The 12779-nt window shown below is 43.4% G+C and overlaps 1 protein-coding gene across 1 annotated transcript; it reads right to left on the minus strand.

Annotated features, from left to right (window-relative positions):
• Positions 1-608: 608 nt before the first annotated feature.
• Positions 609-12263, minus strand: LOC144104252 (collagen alpha-1(VII) chain-like). Its single transcript, XM_077637147.1, has 5 exons — positions 12105-12263; positions 10996-11047; positions 8258-8536; positions 4521-4805; positions 609-1078 (listed from the first exon to the last, which is right to left on the minus strand). The coding sequence occupies exons 1-5, from the start codon at positions 12183-12185 to the stop codon at positions 966-968; spliced, it is 810 nt and encodes a 269-aa protein (XP_077493273.1). The 5' UTR covers positions 12186-12263; the 3' UTR covers positions 609-965.
• Between the last annotated feature and the right edge of the window lie 516 nt (positions 12264-12779).

Raw genomic sequence — 12779 nt, forward strand, 5'->3', positions numbered from 1 at the left:
TTGTAGTCATGTCATACCAACTATCCCCATATCTTTCAATCGTTGCAGACATAACTGATACCAATGCTTCCATGTTTTTGTGTATTAATTAAGTAAAGAAAATATCACACGAAGTCTAAAATAAAACTATATCGGTCCGGAACCAGCAAAGCACTGCATGCCGCTGATATGAAAAACGTAAAGGCTATGAAATTATCAAGCAGAAAACAAATATTTTAGTGAATGTTTGTCGTTCAAGAACCTTTACATTTTTGTACATATGCAACGGCCAGGGCAAGCGTTGTTAGGACTTTCCTGCTTCGCATCGAAGACGCAGCAGACGGTACTTCTGATGTAACAACTGCCTACCATAAGATGTCTAATGCTGTTACCAGCGCAATACAAACAGAAGGATCGCATTAAAATAAGGCGCTTTTGATTTCGTGTGGGCTGAGAATTATAGGCGGATTGCTACTGTGTGTTTTTAAAAGGCACGGCATCCCTTGAGAGATCGTCCATTGCTTCAGCTTGAGAGCACTGCAGAATGCTCCATTGTGCACGTAGTGTAGTTCGACTGATCAGAAAATATTGCCATCTGTGACCTACCTGTGAAATGTAGGCAAATTACGAGTGGGAAAAGTATTTTATTTTGCAGAAATAGCACGTCTTTGCAGGTTTTCACTTTGCACTGGATGTTAGATACTTTCCTGCTTGGTGAATTCTACGCTTTACTTGAGGCGATCTGATTGTCGTGGAGCTCCACATAAAACATCTTGGTGTTTAAGGTATACGCCGGGGTGTTATCCTAGTAATGTGAGATTGCAAACACTCATTGCTGGAAAGTTCACTTTGCGAATTATTTCGTACACAAATCAGCTTTTTATGATTCTTGCTCATGTTTTTCTTTGGCTGTGAGTTAGCAGCGGACAAGGCCAAGCGTTCAAGAATTTGCTTTTTGCTCTTTGACAGCCTATCCAACATGGCCATCAGAGCCCTTGTGGCAGATAAGTATCACAGCATACATGTACAAGAAAATATAGCAGTGACGACATCCAAAGTCCGCTATACGACGGCAAAGATGCTGCGTTTTTGCCATCACCTGAAAAGGAAAACACATCAATTAGTATAATCATCACAACGATCATTAAAGCTGCGAACTGGGCGAGTTGGTATTGATTCATATTTGAACAGCGCAATAAAACAACGGGACACAACGAAGAAAGGACACCACAAGCGCTGACTCGCAACTAGATTTTAATTCACGTCCAAGCATCTTAAATACTAAGAACGCCAAACACAAACAACAGGGAAAAACCAAAAGAAAAACGATACAAAGCTGCTAATCATGCCCACAAAGGTGACAATCAGCACGAGCGCGAGACTACACATCTTGGCCGGATAAAAACATCATCTCTTTATCAGTTAGTGTGACAGAAGGATCACTAATACAGCTATCAGGTTCCAAGCGGATGTGAAAAGCCTCCAAAATTTCCCGCGTTAGGCTGTCATTATGTTTTCCTAGGATGACGGTGTTAGACAACAGAGGGGTGCAAGTACCTTCTCTCCAGTGGCGGGCAAGGTTACAAGAAGACCCATTACCTCGGGACCTGTCTAACACCGTCATCCTAGGAAAACATAATGACAGCCTAACGCGGGAAATTTTGGAGGCTTTTCACATCCGCTTGGAACCTGATAGCTGTATTAGTGATCCTTCTGTCACACTAACTGATAAAGAGATGATGTTTTTATCCGGCCAAGATGTGTAGTCTCGCGCTCGTGCTGATTGTCACCTTTGTGGGCATGATTAGCAGCTTTGTATCGTTTTTATTTTGGTTTTTCCCTCTTGTTTGTGTTTGGCGTTCTTAGTATTTAAGATGCTTGGACGTGAATTAAAATCTAGTTGCGAGTCAGCGCTTGTGGTGTCCTTTCATCGTTGTGTCCCGTTGTTTTATTGCGCTGTTCAAATATGATTCATCACAACGAAACTGATTATAACAATGACTTGTATTGTTCGCAGTGGAACACTTCCTTTCCTGCCACACCATCTAGAAAAACTCGCACTTTTGCATTTTCGCAATTGCGGTCAAAATTAACGCGCTTGGTTTAAGATTTCAGTTTATGTACTGCAGCTATCGCTAACTACCGCGGCATGACGACAGAGAAAAACCTTTGCTTCTCTTCAGACATCCGCTCGCCTCCAATGATGCGATGCGACAAACGCAAAGCTAGAAAACGAAGTGAGGTAGTGACATTGTGCCACTCTTGCAACAATCATAGATTACGTACAACATTTCCGATGTACGCTTGCAGGACTCCTGCCTGTACATTTCATAAAAACTTTAGGCTTGACACATTGTGCTGGAGAGTTTTGTCCCTTGCTTTAATTTTTTTGTAGAACCTTACACTTTGTAGAACCTTACTTTGCAGAACTTTACACTCGTTTGTCAAAGCAAGTCACCTTTAACTCCCTGAAAGGTAAAGGTCTTCGGATTTCTTTTGATAGGCTGAAATAAATATATCTGATCGCACGAATAGTACCTTACTCGCGGAGATTTGTGATGTTGATGGTCGTTTGGATTTTAATTGTACAACGACTGCTTGGCCAAAAAACGCATGGCTAAAATTCTTTTGGTTTGAACGATCAAGGACTCATTTTACAAGCGTTTTGCCCCACAGAAGCGGAACGCCAGGCCAGGTGAAAGCTGGTACCCAGTGGAAAAGCGACGGCTACCCGGTGCCTAGGGGAATCCAAAGCCACACCTGACGCTTACGGGGCGGCTGCTTTTGTGAAATCAAGGGACGGAACGTGATTTCAGATGTTTGAGGCAGTCGGTGGTATTTTTGAAAATTATTCTTCAGTAGTAAAAGCATAGCACCATCCCTTAGTACAAATGGATACGTCATTGCGATTCTAAGCTACGTGTTGATGGAGCTCAAAAGTTTTACAAGCGGTGTTGTAATCGTCACTGTTGAATGCAGCTCGAAAGTACCTGCCGCAGATGAACGTGTAGGAATGTGCCTGTTGCAAAGTGTGGATTCTGAACCACCTGTGTATCGCTGTTGTTCTTTTCAACGCTTGTAGTTTTCGGTTTACTCGAACTTGTGAGAGGAAAAAAAAATTTTCTTTCTCACGTTCGGGTGCATGGAGCACCTTTATTTCCTCACCGACTAAATCTGTCTGTAGTTAGCATTGGTTCTTTAAGAGGACAAGAGCTTTGTTATTGACGTCACACTAATTACGACGAAGAGAAGTGTTGCTGACGCCTTCAAGAAAACCCCCGATAGCCTCAAAATATGCTGTTTGAAATTAGTTTCAGTCCAGTTTAATCAGGGAAGTCATGCTAGGGCTACCTGTGCCATTAGTCCAAATTGAAGAGACTTCACAAGGTCGCGCTTGACTGTGCCTGATATGAAAGAAAATTCGAATTCACTTCTTTGCTGCTGTTCACATTCTTCGATCCGCCTCGTATTGTTTCACGATGAGCAATCATTTACAAAACATGCACCCTCCGTGCAAATATGAAGGCTGAAACTACAGACCACTCACGGCAGTCCACAGTTGAAACGATTGATTCCCACGGTAAACGCAAAATCTCTACTCGAACGTCTTGACAATGACATTGGAGATTGCTTCTCGTGTAGACTGATAACAGTGAGCGTGACGGACAAATAGTTCTCTGCCGCATTTCCGACGCTTGGCAGTGGTGTGCGTTGGAATGATAGTTGTGACAGTTGCGATTTCCTCGACATTGGTTCTACAGCGGGGTCCTCCTCAGGGGCAGGATCATGCCATTGGTAACGATTCTGTACCGGTTGTTCCTGTGTGCATTTCAATGTGTCGTGGCTGTAGGTCATTGCAAGTGGCCGCTAGAGTATGTGCACAGCAGAACTATATTGAGAAATTGTTGAAAGAGAAGACTCAAGCATAAAGTGCTTGTGGCATGCTTCTAGTGCCGTGATTTCTTCGCAGTATCATGGGACGTTGAGTTCAGAGGACGAACTTCAAAGTCTTAAATACTTGGCGCTGCAGTTTTCCGAAATGCATCTTGACCAATGAAGGAAAAAACAAAACTAGTTCAGCTCTGTCACTGCTGGTCTTTTGAAAATGGTCTTGGAATGAACGTTTGCGTTCTTTGTGTATTTGTTGCGGTTTAAATTGTGTTCAGCTACGTTATATCGATTGGAGGATTTCTTCTCGGCTGAGTAAGAACAGAGTGATTTTCTTTGGACCGGCTAATATCTCTCGAGCATCTTTATTGAGGTATAAGTGAAACGTAATTAAGATCTGCCTTTGTTGAGAGGTAAAAAAACTACAATCCTAGCTCATCCAGACTAAAAGGCGTACTCGCAAACTGAGGTAAGGACGCACTTTAAACCCTGAGAAGATAGCAATCTAGCGAGAGACGTTGTAGTTCCTACGTCAAGCACTATCTGTGGCATGTGCAGGAGCTTTGTACAATTTAGAGTTGCCCTCCTATATGCATGCTTTGTAAGGCAATCACGTCCCCAGGTATGTATGTGTTAGTGAGGAAGGCACTTACCTTGCGCAGGAGTTGTGACGTTCTTTGAGATGTGCTCGCCGGGGTAGCTCAGGCCACCCGCGGTCGTGCTGAAGATGGCGTTAATGGTGTAGAAAGTTTCGGGTTTCAAATCATTGATCCTTAATTTTGACATATGACTGCCGGTGTGGTAGAGAGGGCATCTTTTAAGATTTGCAGGGACAGGACAGATTTCAATCATGATTCTGGCGCCAGACACTGCCTTCCACGTCACCTCCAGGGATGTCGAATTGAGTGGTCGTACTTGGATGGCATCAAGCTTGGGCGCTGCAATGTATAGAAATGTGTGAAGCAGCCACAGGAAGCATTGACTACCTTGATTCAGGGCTGCGAACACGACACAAAATGTTGTAATCATGCAAGAGGAAGCGTACTTGGGTATCCACAAAATCAACTTTCTAGCAAAATTTAGCAAAATCAACATTTCGGGATTACGGTTGATTTTTGTATCACTTAAAAATGTATCGGCGTTAAAAGGATGGTGAAGTTACAAAAAATTCATTTGCGTGGCCGCAGAGTTCGCAAATGTGTGAAAGACCGAGACACCCTTGGCAGCTAAACTGCCTGAGTATTATTTGACAACGTGCTGAAAGAACACTGCACCATCTCTGTCAAATTACTGATCTGAGTAAATTTTGATTATTTGGCTTCTTCCGGCTGTGTTGACGCATTTGCAGCAGGAAAAGATGCATTCATCACCGTGAAAATTCTATTTAAAAATCCTCCTGTCAGTCGATAGAGACTCGTGATGACCGTACCGAATCGGACGGGTTCCACCATTTTGAAGTGAATGGTCATGCAGCGCAGCCTCTGCCTTATATAATTGTCGTTTTGCGTTAGAATGCCCTCTTCGTGGTTAGACTCTGCAGATAAAACTCTGTATATAAAATCTGATTATAATTTGTTCTCAGTCTGCCTCTAAAGAGAGGCTGGAGAGAATTCCATCAAGGGTTTACTGTGAAATTACCGATAGCTTTGCTCCCTGTGGCTATGTCGATGCTTTTTCGCAGAGAAAGACGCATCTGTTCCTTAAAATTTGTGATTAAAAAGTGGGCCATTTTTTTCGCCACGAGGTCGAAACTGACCTTGTTAATAAAAGGGAGCAGGATTTGAAACTAAATCACGGAACCTAACCTGTGAGGTCGGTAAGGTTACGACGTCACTGCTGTTCGCGCCTGAAAACGACCGGCAGTAGTCGCAGCTGTACTTTTTTTTAATGGTTATGAAATGTTTTTAGTGAAGTAGCCTCTGTGTCATTAGACCACCTTAATCTGTCAATACGGGCTAAATTCAATTCTTTCTGCATTGCTTGTGTGCGCGTTTCCATTTAATTCACGTCACAGCGGTGTGCGTTGGAAACGACTTCATATATATGGATACCGCTGCTAGAGATGGCGATGGTAAAGAGAAAATATATGCTGGAAGCAAAGCTTTTCTGTTTCAAAGCTGGGTTTTAAAGAAACTCTTGCAATTTTTGCTGACTTGCAAGAAACGAAGCTACCTTCTAGACTTAAGCCTACCTTTTATCTCGGAGCACTGTCACTAAAATTCAGGAATGAGTGTAGTTAAGGGAAATGCTGAGCTATCAGACAACAGGTTTTCATCACGTCAGAACGCGGGAACTAGATGTGAAAGTGCTCACAGAAACAGATAAAACTGTTTGCTTCAACGCATTTAGTGCATTTCAGCTTTTAATTCTTCCTTTTTTTCCCTGTTTGGTTCGCCCGGTAAACAAAAATCTCAGTTGGCGCACCATGTACGACCTTCATTTTAATTTAGTACAGTCATCGTGACCACAGTTGAAACTGAGCTGGTATACAATCTGTCTTGGTGCAGGATAAGTTTAACAAAGATTAAGTTTCTGAAAGTTGTCGCGCGAAGAAAATTTGTTTCACTAGTCTATAAGTCCTTGATACGGAGGTGTGGTGGCGGCAGTCCAACGTTTTACTCTTTGGAGGTATTTATATTGCGTGCAAACGCTGGACGGGCGGACGGATGGATGGATGGATGGATGGATGGATGGATGGATGGACGGACGGACGGACGGACGGACGGACGGACGGACGGACGGACGGACGGACGGACGGACGGATGGATGGATGGATGGATGGATGGATGGATGGATGGATGGATGGATGGATGGACGGATGGACGGATGGACGGATGGATGGATGGATGGATGGATGGATGGATGGATGGATGGATGGATGGATGGATAATGCTGAACCCTTTAAATCGGGTTGAACCATTTAAATGCTATCTTACTGCTAGCTTCTCTGCTCTCGAACGACGCCCATCCCATATCACCCTGTACCCCCTGATTTGGTGCATTGCCATGTGCTCCCAAAGCTAGCCTTCCTACGCCATGGTGTTTGGTTTCTAACCTTGCTTGAACATCTGGTCTCATGCACTGAGACGTTACATTAGCGCCACCCTCGTCCATAGCGGCAGACATGGAAAGGTCTAGGCTACCGCTAATGCCACGAGGAACGTGATCGAAATGTAGAGCGGGCAGCAGTGCAGAACTGTTTTATGCTACCTATGGCATCAATACTGCCAAAGAGCGGCTCTTTTTTAGCTATTGAGCAGCAGGAACATAAGACGCTAGTTTTTACACACATTAGTATAAAGGCAGCACCAACCGAAACCAAGCAAAGCATAGGGAACTCAGCTACATTATTGCTAATGATAGGCAAGATGGCCGCTGAGCACTCCTTACAGCGAGGTTGCGCTTTTTCTTATTATGCCATTGGCGTTCCTGTTTGCTGCCTGAACGTTGCGGCGTCGGTCAGTCGATATTTCGCAAATAAGACGTATTTTGCCTATAATTTGCGGACAAGCATGTTTGTTACTGCAACGGTGCATGTGCCTTAGAGAATACAAGGATTCTGCATTAATCGGGCTGTGTAGAGTTAAGGCAAATCAATCGTGCACTCAAGAACAGAAGTCATATTATACGATCAAGTGCAAAGCTTCATAGCATAAAAGACTTAACAATATATGGCCTAACTTTTCTGCGTAAAGATTGACGAATTATTTGCGCGCAGAAAAGTGCGTGTCTAATTCTGGGAGCTGCATATGTCCAAAGCAGCATCATACTTCTACAGAAAATTAATGGCCACTTTTCGGTCATGTTCGAAATTTCTCGTTTCTTGGTTAATTACACTATGAATTACAGCATATGCAGTGGTAAGAGTATTTAGTTGCTTTGCATCTGCAAATTTTTGCTACACTCCGCCGTTTGGACTCTCCTCCTCTCACAGAGACCGAGATTATGGAGCCTTGGTATAAACCTTCATCACAAAAGAAAGCGGTGAAGGCGGTCTTGAAGATTTTAAAGGACTCGAGGTTGAGTTTCCGATTATAAACTTTGAGCTTGAAGTGTGCACCCTCTGTCTCTATAAACTTGGCATTAACTCATTTTGTTGCCACTCTTTACTTCATTTTTACTTTTGTTCCCCTCGCCACGTGTAGGGTAGCCTACTGGGCATCGCCTGGTTAACCTCCCTGCCTCTCCGTCCTTCTGTTTCTCATCCTTCTCTCTTTGATGGATTAACGTGAAAAAAAGATGGATTGGGTTGTAAAACGTTTTTATGATTGTGTGCAAGCGTACCCAGCTGAGCATGACAGACTATCCTGATTTAAAGAACGCTGGGTGAACCTTCAGCCAATGGATGCGAAATTAAATAGCCAAGAAACGGGACAAAAATATGGCTTACGAGGAAGAGTAGTAAATTGCAGAACCGCTTCTTCTCCGGTCAACCTCTGCTCTTTGCTGCGATGGAAAGGCGTGACCCGCACTTCGAACGTGGTGTTTGGCATCAATTGATGCAGGTTTAAACTGGCTTCGCTGGGTTCATCATGCCGACAATCTGGGGGCGGGGCTATTTTGCAAATCACCACTTGGTAGCCACTGACGGGGCCCGCAGGCTTGATCCAGGTCACTTCAGCTTGCGTACTGTCCAAGAAGGTGACCTTGAGGTCTGCTACTCGTAGCTCTGAAAGAAAAAAAACAATGAACCGATAAATTTGTTATCTAGTCGAGATTGGTAGCCCAAACGTATATGTATATTTCTGCATTTTTTTCGAATAAGCGACAGTGACCGTTGATTTACGAATTAATCGAAAGAAATTGTTTCCAAATTATTCAAATTGTAATTTTACCTTGCAGTACAGCTTCGTCTGTCCAGGATAAAAAATTAAAAATTTTCGCACCTAATAAAATAACAGCCGATGGAAGTCTTTAATATTCCATTCAATTATTGGCTCGTAATTAAACAAGGACACCACATATAAACAAAGAAAATCAGAGGAATAGTGCAAGCGGATGCAACACTCATCCAACACACATGTCGGGCGGATAACCCAGAATTATTCCGAGAGAAATGTTTTTCGCCCCCAGAAACCATGTCTGAGCTGACTTATCAGAAATGTGTTCGAATGAGTGGAGGCATATAGCCATCTATATGATTTATAGCACCAGTTTAAACCCTCCTCCCTACCCGTTTATACCAATTTTACCCATTTATACTAGTAAGTAACCACGACCAGAGAGAGATGTATGTAGGTACTCGTGCCTTTCGTGCCTTTGTGTTGGACGGGGAGGGGATATTGCACGAGAAAGGCTGATTGAAATAAAAAGAAAAAAGAAAACATCACACAAGTACAGAATTCCACAGCAAACAGTCTGAAAGTCAACATTCGATGGCTGACCAATTACGCGTGAGAAAATAATCATGATTAAGTGTAAAAGTAGGAATGCTTTTACTATAGCAAAACGCAATATGATCTGCTGTAATACAAACGCGAGAGGATGCTTACACCAATTCGGGGATCAAAACTGAAACACCGTTGGCCATAGTTATCAAAACATCATGCTTGGTAACAGTGTGTGGTGGCAAGATCCTTTACTTTTTTGTGAACACAAGAAAACCTAGCGCTTTCAGAGTGTCAGTCACAAAAGCCCGCTCAAGTTTAAGAAGCCGTCAGAGCAGAAACAAAACTCACTCGCGCACTCCTTATCGAATGTTCGAGAACAGCGAAGAAAGATTCCCTGATTGCCCACGGCTAGGGCGTAACTTGCGGTATGTTAAATGACGTCATCAACACTTCGCTAGGAACTGGTGGTGTCCGAGCAGAGACCAGACGAGTATACTCTACGAAAACATTTCTGGGCAATGGAGCCAAGGCTGCGGAGCCGAAACCCGCCTGCTCTTCCAGTGCAGGAACTGCAGTCGCTGGTTCCACTTATTGGGTAGCCTTTAATAAATATTCGGTTGGTAACGCTTGTTATTTAAGGCTTATTTGTACAATAAGTGTGCCTTTTAAACCTTAGGGAATCACGGAAAGAAACTGTGTTTTTTTTTATAAGAACGAGTTGTTCAAATCTTGCTGTTTTCAAGAAGTCGCCGCAGATGACACCCGTTCCTCCAGTGACAAAGCGAGTGTTCTTGAAGAGAGAATATTTCCTCAACTACCCCTCAACCCCCCCCCCCCCCCCCCCCCCCCCCACCATCGTCCTAAATGTGCAAAGGAGCCAAGTGCTGGCTGAATGTAAATGTCGGGCGCTATTTGAGAACTGTGCATCTTAGATAAAATCTGCTGCATTTTATTGAGTGACAAAGTCGATAGATGGGCCTTTACAGGCTCAACGAAAGAGTTCTAGGAACAAAAATTGGTTACCTACACAATGCTCTTTTGCAACGCTTCCTGTGATAATATAGATAAGCAATTTCACATGACCTTCCTTTAGAAGCACTCATTTTCATAACATGATGGTTCATGGTTCTTATGGTTTGAACATCCCGAAGCGACGCAGGTTATGAGGGAAGCCGTAGTGAAGGGCTGCGAAAATTTCGACCACCTGGGGCATTTTAACATGCTCTTAAATCGCACAGTACACGGGCCTCTAGAATTTTGCCTTGATCAAAATTCGACCGAGGCGGCCGAAATCGAACCCGCGTCTTTCGGGTCAACAGCCGAGCGCCATAACCACTGAGTCACCGCGGCGGCGCCATCATGACATGATGAGTGCTTCTAAAGAGAGGCCACGTGAAATTGCTTCTCTATATCACCACATGAAATATTGCAAAACAGAGCTCTATCGGTAACCTATGTTCTTTTCTAGAACTCTTTCGTTGAGCCTGTAAAGACGCATCTGTCGACTTTTTTACTCATTCACATGCAGTACACCCTAAAGGAAGCTGTGATTGCTTAGGGCTTGCATTTTTTGAAATCAAGTCTAAAGCATCATGATTAGTCAAGCTGTGCACATTAGCCCCTCTTTGACGAGATTTTAAAAATCAGTTATGTGCCGTTCAAGTTTACGCCACTCAACAATGCATTTGTGATATGTCAGAAATCTTGTTTGAACAAACCGAGAAATTTATTACTGACTCCACACACACACACCCTAGTAAAAGGGCGATGGTTATAAGGAGGTTGTTTAACTGCTTACCCGGATGAGGCGCAATCTCGTTTGGCATCGCGTTGCTGCTCTGGATAGTATACTGCAAGACACCCAACAAAAGGGATCGCTTGTTACTTTGCTATGTATGAAGACTATTTAATGCACAAAATCGCAAGGTGAAATAAATTCGTAAGCTCTGAAGATTCATAATATTAATTTCTCTGGACATTCCATGTGTGGTATTAGCCGGAACGGGTGCGTTGTCCCGTTCTATCGAGATGAGTGAAGGTCAAATCACGCACGTTTTTTTCATTATTTTTTTTTTGCGCTGAAAATATCTAAGTAAGCAATGCTGAAGGCAAGAGTTGTAAGTAGAAAAATCTAAGGGCTAATTGATCGAACGCGGAATTTCTTGTCGGATTTATGTGATAAAAAATTGCAGATATTTTTGCTAGCCCACAGCGAATTACGCCCAATGCTCCCGTAGCACTGCGAACTGACATGACGACCTGAAGAACGACGACACATAGCAGCGCTAGTTTTTCCTGCCTTCCTGAAGTCCCGCGCTGGAACGGAAGCAACGTCGGACCAATTGTATCAAGAGCATGTGTTAAGCGGATTCTCGACACTTAGTCTAGAAAGCAATAAAACAAACATCGCCTGAATATGTCCTTTTGAAGGCAGCCGACAGCTTTCGTAACCGAGGCAAACATAGTGGAATTTCTTTTTAATTTTTTTATACTTGTGGTGTGCATCAATGCAAAATTAATAGTGTAATTACACTATTCAGAGATTGCGGGTTGGGAGACCACCGACGGCACTTTTGTCTTTTAGCTCACTTTATAATCACTCGCCTCTCAGCCATAAAATAATTACACTAATATTTTCCCATCGAGAAACACCAAATAAAAATAGAAACGAGTAAAGAGAAACATTCCCATATGCTTTCCTTGATTTCTGTGACGGTTGGCTTCCTTCACTTTTATGTCATAACGTGTCTCTCATTTCCCTACCTTCGTCGGCTCAGAAAGTCAGTTTGGGCACGAAAGCTTTCTTGAAAAGGCAAGATGGTATTGACATCATGATGTTGTTATTTTTAATGCTTGACGTACTTACCTATCCAACAGAGACAAATTCATTGAGAAAATCAAGCTTACCTTGTTTTGCGGGATTCCATGTGCTCTTGCAATGGCCGCGACCAGTAATGCATGCCAGAGAAAGAAATAAATTGCTGCCATTGCGATCGCTTCCACTCCGATGGACGAATGGCTACCCTTTTCTGCCTAGCACTGGGTGGATTGTTTCTCAAGCCCCTCTTATCTTTCGCGTTCGCAGCAGCCGTAGCGGAACTATGGAGAGTACGGGAATTTGACGCTATGCACTTTCCTGGGGTACGCATTTCGTTGCTACGCAACCGCTCGTACGAGATAGGTGCGCTGTCAAGTACTGCCCGAGTTCTGCTCCCTCGACGCTGCGATAAGGCGCACAAGTGCTCGAATTGAGCCGATATTATACGAAAATGTCATGATAACCGCATCTCCATCTCTGATCTTGGTTTAGGCGGCGGATTCGCCTAAAAATACTGATATAAACTATAGACATCCTGAGTGTACGTCATGCCACGCTCGAGTTGAGGCCATATTATACGAAAATGTCATGCTAACCGCATCTACATCTCCGGTCTTGCTTTAAGCTGCTGATTTCCCTAAAATTACTGATATAAACTATAGACATCCTCAGTGTACGTCATGCCACGAAATCAGCGGTAATATACGCAAAGTATTCTGTGTTGTGTCCGTGTCTGATAAATTTTCTTCCCATTGTGTGCTCCT

Source organism: Amblyomma americanum, chromosome 9 (genome assembly GCF_052857255.1).
Source record: "Amblyomma americanum isolate KBUSLIRL-KWMA chromosome 9, ASM5285725v1, whole genome shotgun sequence".
NCBI lineage: Eukaryota > Metazoa > Arthropoda > Arachnida > Ixodida > Ixodidae > Amblyomma > Amblyomma americanum.